Source organism: Calonectris borealis, chromosome 10 (genome assembly GCF_964195595.1).
Source record: "Calonectris borealis chromosome 10, bCalBor7.hap1.2, whole genome shotgun sequence".
Taxonomy (NCBI): Eukaryota; Metazoa; Chordata; class Aves; order Procellariiformes; family Procellariidae; genus Calonectris; species Calonectris borealis.
In genome coordinates, this window is record NC_134321.1 from 21339130 (window position 1) to 21359549 (window position 20420).

Here is a 20420-nt window from a genome sequence, read left to right on the forward strand (position 1 = left end):
TATAATAGTTTTTGACATAATTTTCTCATGGGATTTTATCTTTCTAAATTTTGCTAGGGCATATATGTGCAATGATGTTAATTGAAAGAACAGAGGTAACCATTAGCAACAGTACGTTCCTGGAATGTAGGTAGCAAAAGGTCATTGTATGCTGTCTAGTTTCTTGCTAAGTATATTATTTCATGTGTACTTAAAGTATGCTGAAATTTTTCTATGGCTCTGTTATCTATTCCCGAATCTGTCCATGTTTATTTGTTTTTATCCACACTTATATTTTGATTCAAGTTAAACTGTAAGCTTAAAATAGGCTTACAATATTTGGTACTATAAGCTGTGACCAGAATAAATCTACACTGTAGTAATAATGTCATGATTTGGTTCAGTCTAATTGTAAATACCCTTGTGACCAAACATCAGCATTTCTGACAGCTAATGGGAAACATAAAGAATGCCACCCGTCAGATATATGTCCTATTATTCCATTTAAATTTATCTTTTATTCATTAGATTATTGTAACTTTCATCACTTTTCTTCTGTGTTAAAGTAAAAATCTTTCTTCAGTAACATTTAGTCAAGCTGTGACTAGAAGTAGTGAAACCTTCAAACATAGTGTGTCTTTGGGTGTGAGACACATTACAAATCCACTCTGGTTTAAATTCAATTTTCTATTTACAAGCAAAATATCCTGTGTAGAATTAATAGTTTGCTACTACTGAATTAAAAACCTTACTCTGGTTTGAGTTAACCTTTGCATTCCAAATTAACCCTAATACCAATAGAGCTTAGTTCCCTCAATATTCTGTTCAAGATGCTCAAATGCCACCAGTCCCCTGGCTTCTTTCCCAGGCTATTGGTCGGTTCAAGAAACTAAACTGCTGCGCATTTTTAAACAACAAAACAAAAAACCCCAAAACAACTACAACAACAAAAACCCAAACTCAATACCTATGATAAATCTTTTCAAATTCTCATCGATTTCTATTTTCAATGAAATCCAAAAATAGTTAATGATTTGTATCTTCAGGTCTCAGTGCAAGACCAATCTTTTTTACGGCAAAGTTTCTTATAGTCTTAAGTTGTTGGCAGCAAACTCAAAGTTACTCTGCTTAAAATGGCTTGTACTAACCAGTGATCTTGCATTCTGTAGTAACTCAAATGGTTACCGACAGCTACCTCCAGTTTGTTGTACTGGCAGCTACAGTGGTCCTCTAGGTTCTTGGGCTTTTTTCTATCAGGATTGTTGTTGATTTTTAAATTTCTTTAAATGCATGATGATTTATGGAAACTTTCATTTATTAAGAGAACACTAGATAACCTTCCTGAACCTAGTATCTTTTCCCCTAAATGCCCTGCAAGGTAGGTGAGTTTGCAGTATTTTTTTGAAGGTAAGTACATTCAGGCCTTAGGCCGGTGGCAGTAGTGAATTCTAGTGATAAAGTTTCAAGACATTTCAATGAAATGTCTGTTAAGATATTTCTTCTCATTTAATTTTGGGGGATTTTACTTAAAGATCTTCAGCTTTAATAGGTCTTTATATATATAAGGAAAAAGACTCCCCGCCCCGCCCTCCCCCTTGCAAGTATGAACCAAACCAGCTGAAGTGAAAATGAACTCTCCAGATTCTGTCTGTATTTTATTAATAGTGCTGCTAAGGACAGACATGTCTGATTCCTTTGGGAGAGCATATAGAATTCAAGAAGCAAAATCTAGGAGGCAATTACTGGACATGTCTGCTTTTTTATAGTATGTCTACCATGTCGTGGCACCTTTGCTAAGTCATATGGCCACTGGCATTCTAATCTAGTTTTATCACAAAGAAATGTATTGAACTCATTCCTTAACTTAGGTTTCTGATTCTTGATAATTCAGTTATATAAATTAGCTTTGTCAGTTATATCCAGTGGCTTCCCTGAGACTGTCAGGCTTATGTAGTTATCTAACTAGGGCACCTTGTGCTCCGAAAATCACTATTTTTCATTTTTACTTTTAATATCACCTGATAATTGGAATATAAAACCACTATGAGTCTGTAGTTTGTCTCAGAATCTTATTTTACAAGACCATGTAGTTTATACCACAGGATGAGACTCAGGCCCTCTGTTCAAGAATAATTTCACTTACAATGACCGTGAGGTGTTCGCAACCTCTTCCCATTGCAATGTGCATAAATTATTCCCTTCTGCTCTGCTTCAATATGTGCAATCACAAGTGATGAAACATTGGTGCAAACAACCTTCACAGATGTGGCTATTTCTGGGCATCTCACTATAGAACTTCTCTTTTTCAAATGCTTGTTATTTCAAAACAGAGTATCACTTTCAATGCTGATTTTACTGCTCTTGTTCTTTCTCTATGTTGCCCGCATTAAGAGGTGAGGAGAACAAGGTAGTGTAGTGGACTTGCGGTGGTAAGAGAAGAAGAGGAAGAAGTGTGTAGTGAAAGCTACACTATCTCTTTTTCTTGTTGTCTGTGCGATTTATGCAAGTCATGCCAGCTTTTAGATAGAAGCTGAACTGCTGAGGAGTAAGAAGCTGTATCAACTCGGTCATCGTCTGACCCCTGAATATATCAACCTCACTTCTTGGATGCAGGGGAAAATCATGTGTTTTTAAAACACTCCCCCTTTTTGTTTATTGAAGTTGAGTAATAAAATAATAAAAGCAGGTATGAGAGTATCTACAGTCAGACTGAACTGAGGCTTTTTGAGAAGAATTTCATGTTCTGAATGCCTCCTCCTTTCAAAACCTGCATCTGCTGCTGCTGTTTCAGATGATTTCAGGCTTTGGCATTAGAGAGAGCTGCATTGTAACTGCTTAGGAAATCACTGCTAGCCTCTGAGCAAGACCTTCTCTTCCTTGGATCTATTATTTGCATACATTGTATGTTATAGTTTAATTATATGTTATGGCTTGTTGCTACTTACTTTCTAAGGGAAATACTAAACCTTTGTTCTGCTTGAACAAAGAAAATACAAAACAATTTACAGCACTTCAGTATATTTAAATACTCATTATGGTGCTAACAGTTCAAGTTGATTGGCAGCATGTGTCTTTTTTAAATGGGCGCAGCGGGGATAATTGTGTTGAGGCCATTAATTTGCCATTTACTTTCTATAACACTCTTTATAAAAGAATCAGGCCAAGATTTTTGGATGGGTAAGGCAGGTGTCTCTGCTAGTTGAGACTTCTCACAGAGCATTCGGAAAAGACTGAGCTTTGACTTTCTGTAGACAGCTTCCAGAAACTGGTTGCTTTTAAAAATCCTCATCTTGAATCTTCACTGAGAATTATATTCTTAAGAAAAGTTGTCTTTTGGTGTGTGAAACATTCTAACCATGAGAGAGAGAGTAATAACATTTATTTATTATGAAGTTGTTATGCAGTTAGGGAAGAATAGCGTAGTAATTCAAGTGACTGGCTGCTGAAATGGATTACTTTGACAGCTGGATGCGGATTATGGTGTGAGTCTAAAGTAATTCTGCAATCTCTGTTTGGCCCCGAGTATGCCAATGTATCAGTCATATACTTCCATCATGCTCACTATTTTTCAATGTGGTGGCAGCACTGTGGAATTGTTATTGAAAGTTTTCCATGTCTTTTTCCCACAGCACACAGTTCTGCAACCACGCTACAAGACAGCTGAATAAAGATTGATATCTCAGTTGACACATTCATGGGTCTGGAAGTGAGTGATTGTAGCCCTATGCGTAACTGTTGGCAGGACATGAGTATTGAGAGGTACCGTGAGACTGGGCAGGTGGCATTCATGGGAATTAGTGACTGGTGTGATGCAGTTCATCATCCATATAGACGTGTACAAATCTTCAAGTGAGGGAGTTGCCAGCCTCTCTTAAATTTACCAATCCTCCAGCAGCCATTCCTGTTGCTGCTGGGGGTTTGTCCTGTAGCAGGTTTTGTCATGAAGTTCATACCTACGTGATAGGACAGTGTAGCGCAGAGGTTCCAGGCTGTCTGAGCTGGCTAGCTCATGTACCAAAGCAGCACAGCTATATCCATGGTATAGGTGTTACAGGCAAGTAACTACTTGCAATACTTAGCCCAGACAAAGTGCTGTGTTAGCATGACTCTACGGCATCCAGTAGCTGAATAAGCTTAAAAATTTCTCCATAACATTGATTTGCGTTACTGCAGCCATCTTACACGTGTTCACACCTCCCCATTTTGGAAAAGAAATGCTACTTATGTTTAGGTGCACATGTAGATAAATACAATCCGAAGAGCCAGAAAAAAAAAATTGGTTTGATTGACACATAAGGAAATTTGTTCATTATTATTTTTCAGTGGAAATAAAGCTAAATGAAAAAAGTTTCCATTTCACAATTATTGTAGCCCAAACGCAAACATTTTGTTTCATTTTTTTTTATTGTATGTTCTCCTGGTTTAGTTTTCTTTTTCGTCTTAAAAAACCCAACACTATTAATTTTAAAATGTAGTATGCCACTTGAAAATAAAAATTAGAACCTTTCTAAGCAAAACAACAATTAAAATTCTTTAGGCTGCCCCTGCTTGTCTTATGAGTTTCTCTCACTTAATCTGATTGTGAAGTTCAAACTGAACTTGGACCAATCTCTTTCCAACCTGCATCTTTAAGTCAGTATGTTAATACTTATTTCTCAAAAACAACAAAAAAATTCAATTGCACCTATAAACTGGAAATTATAGGTCATTGTGCAATGTGTCATTGCAGAAAGGTTGGATATGTGTAGTCTCACAACAAAGCTATGTGATTTCCATATTACTGGTATAAACTGTGTAGATGTGCTGACGATACATTATGCTATGGCCAACAGGCTGATAATATGCTGCTTTCTTTTTGTAGGGTTGCAAAAGGTTAGAGTGTTTACTATACAACGTTTTCTTGATATTAGCAGCTGAATTTGTAAAAGCTGTTCCTCCCTAATTCTGGCAGAGCAGAAATCTTACTGGTAGTTAAGATTGATGGTCTGGTAGGCTCTGCATGGAAACACTGGTGCCCAAATGAGGAACATTAAAATATTTATTGGCTAGTTCTTTTCCATGACAGTAATTTATAGTTTGAGGCTTTTTAGTCCATTTATAATATGTTTTTGGTTAAAAAGAGAACTTTTGGTACCTGCAATCAAAATATGTCTCTTTGCAAGTACCTGTTCTTTGCTTTGTCATCAGGTTTCTGTGGTGGGCTATTCGCTCTTAACATGTCTTTCAATATGGTTATCTGTAGCCTGTTGTCAATACACACTCATTGGCCTTTTATTACCTAGACCCTGTTTAATCATATTATACGACTTTTTATCTTGGTTCTCTTGCAAGTAACACCCTAATATTCAAGGTGAGCTAAGAATTCAAGGATTTCTTTTGCTTTTTGAATGAGAATTTGTTAAGAGGGTGGATATCATCCTAAGTCAAATTCCACATGATATCATCTGTCAAATTGCTTAGAATAACTTGAATTTTAAGTATCTATTTCTGTATAATTATGGCTCAATGATGTTGTTTTCAATTCTAGACTGTACATATAAAATACGTGCTTCCCCTTGATTAAAATACATCCTTCATTAAAAGCTACCTCTCTTCATTTTTGAATGCATTTTGGTGACAGTTCATTAGGTTCTTTGCAGGTCTTAGCTAGCTGAGGATGTTCCATGCTAGATCACTTCTCTCCCTAACTAGATGATGGCAGAAGCTTTGCAGAATAAAGCTTGTTACTCGATGAGGAGGAAATGTGGATGAGGTGGCAGTAATTTTACATTTAAGCACATAACACTTTCTATTGCAAAAAGTTTGTGTAACCTCCCTCCCACCTCTGTTTTTTTTCTTTTTTTTTTTTTTTTTTTTTAAGTGGAAAGATCTTCTACCTCTATATTCATTGGAAAATAAGAAGGCAAACCTCAGGCTTTAGGGTTTTGGGGGTTCTTTTTGTGATTTTTCTTTAACCTGTTAAATTTTGTCCTGCCTTAGCTAAGCAGTAAACTTTTAGCACATACATTGTAAATGGCTGCACCCTGGGGCTGAAGCAGGAACAGCAGCTGCAGCTCTTGAAACGTGTGAAAGACTGAATAGGTTCTGCAGCATCTGTATGGCCATCTGAAAGACTTGGTGATAGTTAGATCTTTTCATTTTCCCACCATATTACCAGCTGTTTATGTCTCCATCCTCCTACTGCATCATTAGAGGCAGGTGAAGGAACTTCCCTTCATCCTCAACTTACTGCTGGTGAAAGCAGAAAGAACCAGATCAGATTTCTCCCCAGGTAGCCCCAACATTTATTTATGTTAGGCATGGCCTTGAATTATGTGATCATACTTTATACTCCCTGAATTGATCACCTTGGCCAATGACTGAATCAAATGCAAAAGGAAGAATTATTTCACATAGGTAATTGTAGCTTGGATTTTTTTTACCTTAATACCCAACTCTTAACCTAAATATATTTTATTGTAATTAATTGCATTATCTGTATAACTATATGCACATTAATTATATATATAATACAGTGATTATTATTATAAGACTTTTAATTATATCAGAGTACCTGTGAAATTCGGTTCATTTGTTTTCATTCACAATGTCTCTGGGAGGGAGGGTAGCGTAAGTCTAGGGTCCCTGAGGTTGTACATATAACATGTAATACAGATGTCAGAGAAAACTTTGCTCATGATAATTTATGTAAGGTTGAATGTTGGAAATCTTTATGTGAATGTGTATATGTGTGCATGCAGGTGTGCAAATATATTTATGGAAACACACATGGAATGAGCTGTGACCAGTCCCTATAGAGATTTGATTAAGCTGATGAAAGGCATGAATGGCTGAAATTAATTATTCTGTGTTTATAATTAATAAATGACTAATTGCTTGCTTTAAGTTGTTTAAAAATGATGAGATGTTTCCAAATCTCTGAATGTATGGAATTTAAATCTGTATCAACTCCTGACCTCATATACCAGTTAAATCATACTCTTATTGTTCTGGAAAATTGAGATTCCTAAAAAAAAGAATCTTCTAATTATCTATAGGGTTTCTTTCAGGCTTAAGAGCAATTGAAAAATCTCAAAAGAATTCATTAAATGATTGAATGTTATAGGAATAAATTTTTGCTCTTGCTTTTAACCTCTTCATCCATACAAAATGGGAGTACCCACGTTTTATTTATGGGCTGGTAAATAATTTACATTTTGTTTAATGTGAGTCTTTATTTAAAGCAAAAATAAAAGGACATAAAAGGACTGTGCCTCTCCCAGATAAGAGCATCATTCTTATATAAAAAAATCATTCTTGTGAATAAAATGCTAGCCCAGATTTCTGGAAACTAGCATTGAAGCCTGGTTCTGCAGGTTTCCTGTATGAATATTAGCAATTCACTTGATTTTTCTGTTCCCAAATTCTTGTTTTAAAAAAAAAACAAAACTCTTCACACTCTCCTTTTATCTTGTTTACTAAGTTAGTAAATACTTTGATCCCGGACTGTGAGCTGTGAGGGTTGTTCCTAAAATATATGAGGACTTATGTTTTTAGAACTGAGTGGCTAGTATTTAAAATACACTATTTTCAAATAGTAAATGCAATACATATTTTTGCTGAACACTTTTCACAAAAAAAGTTTGTTTGTTTTTAAAATATTAACATTTTAATGTTAGCGTTTCCTAAATAAAATCCATCTGGGAAATGTCGTGATGTTTGACAGTTTTGAAAATATATGTTTTAAAAGTATAGTTTCAATTACAAAAGGAAATTTATGAAAATAAATGTTACCAGGTAAAAATAAAGGTTAGAAATTTTTTTTCTGAAAAAAACAGTAAAATTGAAAAAAAAAACATTTATTATTGAAGTGTTTTATTTTGGGCTTATATAAGTCAGTTATTAATTAAAAGAATTTTTTTTTTCTTTGACTTTTACTTTATACAAAAGCTATTTTTAAATCTTTTTTATTTTGTCACTGACCTGGAAAAATTAAACATTTGTTCATTTTTAACCAGATGTAAAATCCACTGAGAGTATTCTATTTTTGCTTCTGTCTCTTCTATCTTAGCATGGTATGTTTTCAGTAGTCAGTAACTAGGAGTCTCCTTGGTTGAAGCTGATTTGGTTTTAGCTCAGTGTTTTATATGTAGTGCTGTTTTGCTTCAATATTATTATATTTTTTTTCTTTTTTTCTGTTTTTTCTTTTCTTGGAAGACGAAGGGTGCTAGCTATATCTGATGGAATTGAACATATTGGGAATCTTCGCTGGGAACTTGCACTGTGCCTCCTTGCTGCTTGGACTATCTGCTATTTTTGCATTTGGAAAGGAACAAAGTCTACTGGAAAGGTGAGGTTAAAATTCTGTGCATCAGCTGTAGTATGACTCTCTTGTGCTCCAAACCTGTGTTGTCATTTATATTTATTTAAATCAGAACCGTAGAATTTCACATGCATCTTGCATTGCTGCAAGTAACTATACTTGGGGGTATATAAATTGTAATACTAGGTAATTAAGAATCAGTCATATTTTGCATTGTTTTGTTCCTTTTGGTTTTCATGATTTGCCTTTTCCCTAATTCTGTTAGATGAGGCTGGTTGGTTTTGTTTTGGTTTGGTTTTGTTAATTTAGCAGACTACACTACTGGCCAATCCTTGAACCCTGAAATCAATACTGGATTGTGTTGATTTCTGTGCATGAGGTATCCAAAATTTGAATTTTGTCCCAAACTGACAGGAGTTGAAACTCTTAGTGACACGAGTAAATTACACGCATAAGCAGCGTGAATTTAGAAATATAAGCAACCTACAACAAATGCAAATAGAACACCAAAAGCAGAAATAATGAAAAAACTCAGAGATAAAGATGGATATATTAGCGGAAAAAAGAAAAATATCTAGTACTCTTGTAACTCTTTTGAGTGAATGCCATTCCATACTGGACACCCAGCTGAGAGACACTACTTCACAGCCTAAGCGAGTCATAGGATGAGGGAGAGGTTGCCTTTGGAGTAGTAGCAGACGTAGTTCTGAGTAGAATATATGATTAATCAACTAAACAGGAAAAGAGCCGTAGTTCTGGAGGGGGGGTTTCTAAAAAAAGTGCTGGTTTCTCATGTTGGAACCAAAGAATACAAGGAAAAAAATTGGTGGATTGAAACATTTTGTGCACTTAATTTTCAATTGTTTATTACTTCGTTTGGAAGTGTGGTTGGATTTTTTTGTTTGTTTCTGTTTTAGTAGCCCACATTTATAAATGAAATGTTTGAAATGTAGAGTGATTTTTTTAATTTACAAAATGTCAGAGTGAAATTTTTCAGCTTTCTCAACCACACACATCCTTCTTCCTATCAAAATTTTGGCTGAAACTATACTGAATTCTGTCTGTATTTGCCAACTGTGTCAGTCAATCTGGTACTGCATTTTTCATCTAAGTATTTGCACACACAGATTTATGCAGCCCTACTTTTATCAAGTCACTGCAGGAAAAATGTGGAGAAAGACTGTCTAGGGATACGTATAAGCATGAATAGTTTAGAGGAAAGAGGGGAAAAATCCTAAAGAGAAAAATATAGAGAAGCAAAGGTGATATAAGGGAGTGACAAGATAAATGTCCATATGTCTTTGAAGCATGCACTCCAGGGAGGTACAAAAGTGGTTTAGAGTTGTCTGAGGAGCTGCAGCTGGCAGTGAAGAAATGAAACTGAGCAAAACTAATTTTCTTTTTTCTATCAGAAAGAATGTCTGAAGATGGAGATCTATTCTACCGTAGTATAATCTGACCCAAGGGTGGAGGAAAAAACATGTACTGTGAATGCACACGCGTGCATGCATGCAAGGTTGTGCAAAACTGCACTCTACTTAAGAAAAATAGCATTGGTAGAAATCATTTGCTGATAGGAAGAGCCTCCAGTGATTTTGGAAAGGATATATTTTACATTTCTCTGGTTTACATTCAGATTTTTATTGTTCTTCATATACATATCACACAACATTCCTTCAGCTTCTGCCATTTCCCCAGAAATAGATCTTACAGTTTGGAAGTAATTAAAGTGAAACTGACCTGTCTGACCTTTATTTTCCTTCCCCCACGTCTGATAGCTAAGCTAAAACCTCAGCTTACTGGGAGGTGGAATAAATTGTATTTGATTTTATGTCAGTGTGATTTTGATAACCACCTCTCTGCTGAGGTTAGGTGAAACAGCCTGAGAAAGAGACATGTCTTGCCCATTTGAAACGGGATGATAAGCTTTTCAACTAAGCAGAAATAACTAGGGGTCTTGCAACAGAAGTGCAAAGAAAATGGAATTAATACCCAATATTCAGTTTCATAGGTCTCATGCTTAAAAAAATTAGATCAGGGTCCTGTAAGAAGTAGGCGCATCATATGTTTACACTATTTAGATCAGTTTGTCACGAGCAGCAGTTCTGTTTCCAAAATCATGAAGAAGCAGACTGGTAAGTTCCTGTGTTCCTCAGGAGACACTGTGGTATTCAGCAGTCCCTTATGCAGAGGTTCCATTGCTTCTCAAGAAACGTGCAGTGAGGAGTTTTCATAGCCAATATTGATAATTTCTTTTCCCAGTTCTGTTCCTGTAATTAGCAAGGAAAGCTTTTTACTAGATGGATGTGTGACATTGCAATTGGTTTCCAGTGATATGTTTTTTTCCTGGACAGAAGTTCACTTTTTAGGTGTAGTTAAGAATTTTAATATTCTTACGCTTGCCACTTATTATAGCCAAAGTCACTGGAAATCTGTGCCACCTCACTGCCTTCCCAGACCAGCTAAGCAAAGACTTAGCAGTCAGGTGTTGTGGATGCTACAAAGGAATGAAATGCTCTGAAATACAGATGACAGAGCAGTCTTCTAGGCTGCAGTTTCCTTTTCTGATATATTGGCATTTCCAAAGTTCATATTTAAGCTCATCCAATCATAGTCCTTCACACTAGATTGAATTTATTACATGCTCATTTCCAGGACACATTTAAAATTGACTTCTAGTTTTTTATCTTAATATTAAAAGTGTTTTTAGGCTAGCCTGTTAAATTTGCTATATACTTTAATTGGATTGCATAATTTCAATGAAATAACACATTTATTCAAAGCAGAAAACTTTAAAAAATTTTATCACCTTTGGAAACATTTTCAAAGGAAGGTGTCTGTGGGACAGAATACCTAGAGAGAAAGAGGACAGGGGAAACAGAAAGAGGCAAAATGGAGAAGGGGGGAGAGAGAGACTTATGATCTTCATACAGCTGCGTTCTGTGAAATATTCAGGAGGTTGGTTTACTCTTTTCCTCTTTTTACTCTGCATCCTAATGCATGGTGGAAAAAAAATCCAAGCCTTAAAAGCTATCATAAAATAAAACCATCATTCTCCAACTAGCACTACCACAGAATCTACTCGGATTATGAATATTAAATACATTAAATCTAACATAAAGTTGAACTCCAAATAAAGTGCTTGTGACACTGTTAATGATATATTCCAAACTTTCCCATTATTGTTCTTTAAAGTGATCGCTTTTTCACAAAACATTTTAGTTTTCCATTCCAACAGATGTGTAATATCAAAATAATTTCAGGTGGTTCTGGTGGCTTTCAGGAGAAACATATTTGTGCCTTTTCTGAGGTTCCTGCCATTAATTATTCAATCTTAGATCTGAAGTTACTTGTATGCTAGCTTTCACATTTAAAATGTTGTGTATGTACTAAATGCAGGGTCTTTGAATGAGAAATTTAAAAGGAGAAAAATATGATAATATAATGCTATGTGTATATTGTAACTTGCTGAGCTTGATAATACCTTATATCCATCTTATGCAGAAGTATTTTCAGTAGCTAGCGTCAAATGCTTCCAAAGATGAGTAAGAACTATGTAGAAGATTGAAGAAAGTTAATTTTCTAAACGTTTAAAGTGTCATTCTAGACTCTGATCATTAGGGCTTGGTTTAGTATCTTATTTTTCCAAAATATTTTTGATTGCTAATTATGACAATTCTGAGTATTTCTATACTGTATATACCTACATAGTTGCTGAGTCTTGCTAATTTTTGATCTTCATATAACATCATGAAATCTCCAGGTAGCAGGCAACCAGTTCTTTTTTGGATCTTGACTATCCATTTATTAATTTGACTAAATTTGTGCTTTAAACTTTGAGAAAGAGACACCAGAAGTTCCTAATCTATTTTTCCTAAATTGCTTGCTGAAGGAAGTAATACTAATATTTTCCTTTTTTTCTTTTTCTTTTTTTTTTTTTAGTGAGAGTATGGGAGTTTTTTCAGATAATGATCATAACTCATAGTAACTCCTCGCTTGTAGCGACTTCTGCACAACTCCTTTTGAAGTGAGGAGGCTGGTAGACTTAAAGAGTTATACAAAGGCATTAAGGTAGTCTCTTGTCTTATTCATCAGTCCATTCCTTTTCTGTTCAAGCATCTTGCTTATTTTTCGAATGCATCAATGCATCCCTGTCTGGTGCTGATATTGTTTAGTTTGGAACCCTGTCAGGTACGTGGATTTATAGAATCACAAAATTTTACAGGTTGGAAGGGATCTCTTGTCCAGCCTCTTGGTCAAAAAAGGATCAACACTGAACTCAGAACAGTTTTCTTAATGCTTTGACTGGCTGCATCTTACAAACCTCCAAGGACAGAGATTTCGTGTATCTTGGGGCAACCTATTCCAATGCTTAATTGTCTTCATGATACGAGTCATTTATTAATTACTTTTTTCCTACATGTAGGTTCATTCCAATATTTAATTTTGTTACTGAATTATACATTTTTTTGCTTAGCTTGTTATATTTCTGTCATCCATTCCTGATTAAAACACATTTTTGTATCATCTGTGTTACTATGTAGCATAGGTTTGAGTGCTTGCAATTATTCATGCACACAGAATGACTTGAAAATTCTTCTATATTAATAAGCTAATTTAATAGCTGTTTTGTGTTTTTTTTTTTTCCTTGACTCTTTCTGTTCTAGTCTGTATCACTGGCCTACAGTCATGTCACACAGCCGTGGAACAACTGATCAAACTTGCTCGTCTCTATAATATCATTGCATGGTGTTCTTCTGTTCTCTGTGCTGTATAAAATAGCACTACTGTAGATGAGGAAGGGTTGAATCAAAAGTGTTAAAAAGCAACCTGCAGTCTTGCTATCATTTTCAAGTACGGATATTAGAACATTTTACCACACCCCCAGCTTTGCATTTTTAAGTGTGATACCTTATGTTTGAAAGCAAGCCACAAAGAGAAGAGCAAAACTCCTTGTAAAAGGGAAACTAATATAACGATGACTAATAGATTTGGATCCAAAGACTGGTTTAGGCAGGGAGTATTTCATGTGTAATAAATGCCATAAACTGCCCTTGTCCATATGTTACATTTCTTGGAAAATCAAGCTAAGACCCTTTCAGTCATATTGCAAAGAGTTGGACCTAATGGACAAATAATGCAAAGTCTGCTGAAGACTTCAACAGGACTGCCAAAGGATATTATAGACAAACATTGCCAAAAAGACAGCTTCCATCTTCCAGAATATTCGTAACATATAATATTGCCAAACAATTTTATTTGCTTTGCCATGTATTCTATGTCAATAGAATACATTATTAAATATGGTTTGGTTACAAAAAGCAGACAACAACAAAGAAAAAGCTTATGTTCCTTACAAAATAGTGAACTGCATTCAGATTTACAGTGCATTCCAATTTGTTCTCTGAAACCTTTCTGTAAAGAAATTTGCGTAACACCAAGAAGTGTAATTATTTCTGATATAATTTGTCTGGGTAACGCTAATTTGAAAAAAATCTGGATAGCTGGAGGAAAATTGCTTTTGATCTGGGAAACATTTAGTAAGCAACCAAAAAAAAATTAGTGTCTGTTGTAAAACTGTAGGTCAGGTTTTGTCATTTTATGACAAAGTCAGCATTTTCTGATATGAAGGGTTAAAAGAATATTGTTGTGTACCTTCAAGATTTTCGTGTTATTTAGTATTAGAATATCACACTGCTTGTATGACCAGTAAGACCAAGACTTGTATATTTTTGGGGTCTTTTTGAATGAGTTCTCCACCAGTATCATAAAGACTATAGTTCTATTCTTTTGCTAGAGCCAAACCCAAATAGTTCTTTCCACACCTTTTTGTACTTCACCATTAGCCGCTTGCCAATATGTGGTAAGAAATCCTTCTCACATTGTTTCAGGATCATCTGGAAGAGGGACAAATCTCATAAAAGTCCGTTCTTCAAATTTTTCTGGAACTAATTTATGTATTGCAGAGATAGGCTTCAGTAATCACTGAATATTATTTGATCTGATTCTGACTTCTGAATCTTTTGATCCTTTCCTACTCTGTGTTGAGTTCCCTGAAGTTCAGCATCATCCTGATCTTAGAGTGTGTTAACTTTATGCTGTCTCTCCACTTGATATACTTCAAAACTACAACAGAAGGAGAGCCTAATAAAAATAGAGAGTGGTGCTGAAAGTTAAGGTCAGGAGTCTTGTCCTGATTTGACACAAGAACATGCAGAAAGCATCAACTCTTTCACAGGTATCAAGTGTCTACAAAACAATCTAGAGGAGCAGACTCAGAGCTAAGAGGCTGTGTCTCCTGTAATAAGCTGTGGATGTTGCTCTAAAACAAATTTGCTTGGTTTTTCAGATCATAATCAACTTTGAAAATGTCTTGCACACTGTCTCATCAAGCTTTGACTTGAAAATACGCTAGAAAACATTAATATGGTTCTGTTTATCACTTGCTACCCCTTTTCTGTAGGTACTCTCTTAACCATAGCACAGAAAGCATAGCTGAAAGGTATTGCTGTGCTTACATCTGTTTAAGTGCTACATAAGAAAAAGCACTGATATAGCTACTCTCTCTACATAAACATGAGTTGTCTAAGGTGCTTGATTAAATAGTCCTGCAAGTCAAAAGCTAAAATAATAGATTAATGATTACAGTATCTCCTCATGAAACATTTATGACTTTTCTCCTAATTTAACATTGGACAGCCTCATATTATCCATTGCATCTCTAACAAGGATACGGTTTGGTTAGGAAAATAATTTGCATTTATCATTGTGAACTATTAGAGATGACCTCGCAAGCTTTCTTGGTGATGTAGTTATCATATATAAACATAAAAGTATGAGGCACACTGATTTTTTTTTTTACTTGTCACTTTCATTATTCATTCAAGTATTTCGCTTTCTGCCATGACATCATTGGAAAAGTTATAAAGACCTTAGCAAAGCACAGAACTTTCATTTCTTAAAGGAGCAGCAGTGCTGTTTTACCTACCACAAGTAAGCAGGATATTGGGTTGAATAAGTGTAAGATGGCATAATTTGTTATTTTACGTTGAATTTGTTCTTGTGTATATGCATAGTGTCTTAACCTGTAATGTTCTCCGTAGTTCTTTTCTGCTTAATGGTTCTGATGGGAGCCTGTCTCACTCTAAATGTTTTGTTTGTCAAACATGGTTAGATTCCATACGGACTCCCAGATTTTTCCTGGTTTGAGTGTTTTATTTAAGCTTTACACGTAAAACTTAAACAAGAGTCTTGTAAAGGCTGCTACGTGCATTTTATAGCTGTGATCAATATGAGGGTCTTAAGCTGGACTTTGTGAAATTAATTTTGTAACTGCATGGCTGTTGTCCTTCCCAATGCTGCACTCTTACGTCTTAATTAGTTCCACTGATCAGTTTGATTTGCTGAGCTGAACACAGTGAAGGGCCATTTAAGTGTAAATTTTCAAGAAATTTTATGGAAGTCTGTATTTATTCTGTGTTAAAAGACCTGAGATAAGAGAAAACAGTAAGGTAAAGCCTGTTTGACGGAGGCATCTTGACATAGACCTATTAACAATAATAGAAAAATGATTTGGTAAGTAGTTTTGTCATTATTGTTAAACTGTGAATCACTGAAAACTGTAAGACCATTTATAATGAATAAATAAGATGGCCAATGGAAGGTACTAAAATATGCTTAATTAGCATCCTCATTTTAGCAAACTTTAACAAAAGGTCTAAAGCCCTGTTTTTTTCACTCTGTAGTGCTTCTGAAGACCTTCTGTCCCCGGTTGCAGTTCTGGTAGGCCTGGATAGTTCAATACAAAATAGACATCTGAGCTATTGAGAGTTTATTCCAACAAATCAAACTCCTCGCTATGCATTACTAGAAAATAAAAAAAAGAGGCTGCAACTGTACTTTTATTTTTCATTTTTCTGTTGAGGAAAACCCCAGAATTTGTGTGAACAGTTTAAAATGCAAAATGTAAGCTGTCAGGCTCCGGCTGGCTGAGTGTAATATCATCTCTCACTATTGAACTCTACACATTCCCCGCTTATCTGTCTTTTTATAGTCATGCTCCCTCCTCCACCTGGATTTGCAGTACTGGGATTTATGGATATTTCACTGTTCATTCCCCAGATAACTTCATTATCCAGGCTGGAGACAATAGAGGGCACACTAATAGTAAATTATTTTTCACCCTTCTTGCCTGCCCCTCCTCCCCCCCCACCTCATATTTCTTTATATTTTGTGAATTATTTATATGGTTCTCAGATAGTTGAGATGTTTTCGATTTTATGTAGCAGCTACTCAGGACTTCAAGATTTGAAGGCTTTTCCCTTTCATTCCAAGCCTTGAATTTCTTACATCTCTTTCATAGCAGCGCATCTCTGTTGATTAGAGTGCCTTCTAATTTACAATTTTGCAAAAAGGACCTGCATACCGACCAGTATATAACCAAGAAAAAGAATTGAAAAGAGTATATTGATCTGGTTGAAAATATTAGCAGAAAGATAACTTAGCGTATCAAGACTAAGCCATGAGAGAGTTGGAAAAACTGCTAGGATTAGGATGTTCCTTTTCCTTGAGCTGCTTACCAGCAATACACTGCAAGGTATCCGGTGTGCTCGAAGACCCCAAATTCAGAGGTGGACTTTTCATACCTCTTACCCATCATTTTCTCTGCTCTCCCATCAGGAGTTAAGCCTTGCTTGCCAGCAGTTAAGACTCAGTCACTAGTCCCAAAGAAAATTTATTTCTCAATAGCAGGCTATATAAAGGCCTTAATGGATTCAATGAGGCAGAAAGAAAGAGTAAAAGGACAGAAGAAAAAAATAAGAGAAAGATGTGTGGAAGAAAAAAAAAAAAAAAAGAGAACTGGGGCCCATTGTGGGCGCCCAGGAAAAGGAACTAGGCAGCAATGATTGTATCTCCTGAAGTGTCTTTTGTTTTAGCCTAAAGTAATAACAAAGAATAGCCCTTCATGGCGAGGCTTTAACACTCTGTCCAAGACTGATCTCTGTATTCAAAGGGGGAAAGTAGAACATTCATGAGATGCATGCAGAGTTCTTGCTATCCGCCTCCTCTGTGTGAGGTTTTAAAACAGCTACTGCGATTTTTTTTTTCACTCTCCTGTGCACTGAGCATTTAAGGACACCTTGGATTTGTTAAAAAAGGAGACTTTTGTGCCTCTCAGTGGTTTTCCCAAACTTCTGTTTGGTAGCTGGGGAAAGTATCAAATAGTAAACTTAAATCAGAATTATATCTTCATTATTTCATTGCTTCCCAGCTGCACCTTAACAGCAGAGATCCACTTTTATATGAATATTTACTTAGACTGGATCTAAGCCCTGTTTCACAGCCCATGCAAGTCAAAAGTGTGCTTCACTGAAGGACAGCTCAGGGCACATGCAGATGTCAGAGTTTTTGGGCAGAGAAATCACCTGATCTGTCAACCTAATGTATGAAAGGTGGGGGCAGAGAGTGGAAGGCCAGCTGTGATATTTGCAGCGGCAATGCAGTGAAATTTGCTGAAAAATTAAAGGTGAAGCCAAAAGGCACAGATTAACATTGAGGCATTTCTATAGGAGAAATGCATTGATTGGCTAAAGGTAACACATATGGGTTTATTTTTTCCATTGAGGTTACCAGGCACTTTTAGCCCATTATCAAAAATAAATACACTGACCCAATTAAAAAAAGGCTTTAGAAATGCAATAGTTTGTCATTTGTTCCTATATGACCTCTTCATATTTCATTTCTCCTTTCACAGAACCTGCCCTTCCTTACCAATTGTCTTATCCCCCACCTAAAAAAAACAATCACTGAACAATGCCATACAGAAGAACATCAAATGGGAGCCAAAATATAAATTGTTGTGTTTAGTGTGATCATTGTTGATGCACATGTGTCAGGGCTAAAATACTATTCTTTCAGGTGCATGACACACTGCTTGTATCTTATTTATAACTGTTGAGGTTTTATGAAGGTACGTTTTACAAAAATGTTTGTGTGGTTGCCCGTGTCCTAGTCTCTTTATGTGTGTACAGAAAGAGCTATAGATATTGCTTTTGTTGGATCTTAGTTTATGTATTTGGAATATTACTTGCACCTTTTCTTCAGCAAGAGCATACAAGGTATCTTCTTGGTCCCTCAACTCGAATACAGAAACATGAGAGTTGGTATCCGTTTATAGTGCTCACTCTTAGTGATGCTTCAATTTCATATTTCTTCAGCTGAAGTAGAATAGATATAATCCCCTATTCTCACACAGGTGGTTTGTCCTCAGCTAGTGCTAATCTATATAGTTTCAAGATTGGCTCATTCTTCGCAATGTACAAAGCAGCTTATAGGTATCTATCCTCGTGGCACTCTATGCAAAGGCCAGTCGGAAGGCAGTCTCTTTAGTTCCTGCAGTCAGTATAGTCCAGATTTTTGGCTTTATCTACAATGTAAAGATGTCTTTGTAGTAGAAGTTTTGTTTACAAGGCTGTTCTTGTGAGATTTACAAACTTTAATTCTGTATACCACCCCAGTGTCAACTAACATGGATTGGATCCAAACTCAGTCTTAAGAATGGGAAAGCTTAATGAAATAAATCGCTACATGAGCAACAAAGGCAGCTTTAGGCAGCTGCTGGTGCTATGCTGGTAACTAAAACACATCCCCGAGAAGTGAGTTGGCTGCCATGTACCTGCTATTCACTTCTGCTGCTGGGCAACTGAAAAATTTGTGTGGTTATAAAAGAAAAGAAAAACTCAAAACATCTGTATAAGCTTAATACTGTGTGATATGTAGAAAGTGTAAGGCACTGCTATAACAGTCTGACACAAAGAATTAACTGTAATAAAAACTTCTTTGAGTTATTTCCTGTGGGTATAAAATGTGTTCATTGCTATCTGAGATAACTAACTGTAGTTCAGGTCAGTAAGTATTTTTGTGGTTTAGTTTGTATGTCACCTGTTCCTGGAGTGCCTTACTGAGGTTAGAATCTCAGTGTACCAAGTCTCGGATGAACACAGTGAGATGCCTCTGTTCCCCAAAGAGCTTGCCTTTACATCCCCATAACAGACAGTCAGAGAACTCTGTTGAACTGAAGGGATGAAGGGAGAGCAGAGACATCAAAGCATTTGCCTGAGATAGAAAAATAAATCTGTAGCAGATACTCTTAAGTCACACTGTCTTCCAGCCCAATGTCTTTATTGTGTGATTCCTCTCATTTTTCCTATGCATCGTGTCACCTCTTCTCAGACTGAAACTCAGCTCAAAAACACAATTAGATTGCAGCACACTGTCAGATCAGTGTCCTACAAGTCAGCCTTGAGGTGATTTAGGGGCTAGATTTAGAGGCTGTTTAGTAGGGAAGTTACAGTGCAATAAGCCTTTAAGTAAAATAAAGATGTGACTAACTACATTATAATAGATGAGGTAGCCATAGGGAATAGAAATGTGGAGAATTAGGGTCTGGATGATAAGGATACTTGTTAGTTTAGGTGATAAGGCTATTTATTATATTTCTGTTAGAATTATTATACTTAATACATAAGTAGTATTGCAAATGCTTTATGGTGAATACATCTGTCACCGCGGTAATAAGGACCTATATTCCTCAGTGGATGATATATATTTGTCTATCATCCTGTGTGTAAAACAAACACACATTTTCAATAATAAATGATAAGCTCTTTATTATCCTGTAAATGTCCTGAACCTCCCAATAGAATCATAGAATGGTTTTGGTTGGAAGGGACTTTTGAAGGTCATCTAGTCCAATACACAAGACAATTTCATGATTACAAAAATTATCAAAAGAAAGAAGAGGTATGAGTGTGCTATAGGGATGTCTCTTTTGCCTTTTGTCTCTTGTTTACAAATCACTTTTTTCCCAGCGTTTACTGCACAAGATTAAATAATGCTGTGGTACTCTCAGAAAACTGCAGAACTGACTAATAAATCGTTTAGAGATGGCCACTAACATATCTGCTTGAATGCTTGGAAGATTGATAGACTACATATTAAAAAGAGGCTCACGTGTGACTAGTTTTGGTGCAAAGTTCTAGGGAAATTCCTAATTCCTATTGAATTGATGTTTCATGGTTTTAATATTTGCAATTATTTAAAATGTCTAATGTAATCATGCATTTATTTGATGACTTTT

General features: G+C 35.8%; 1 protein-coding gene across 1 annotated transcript in view; it reads left to right on the forward strand.

The window, feature by feature from the left end:
• SLC6A11 (solute carrier family 6 member 11) overlaps positions 1-20420 on the forward strand; it is a 105764-nt gene that overhangs the window by 19005 nt on the left and 66339 nt on the right. Inside the window, exon 6 of the mRNA XM_075159343.1 lies at positions 8176-8308. Within this exon, the coding sequence (XP_075015444.1) occupies positions 8176-8308 (133 nt within the window). The remainder of the gene's footprint in view (positions 1-8175; positions 8309-20420) is intronic.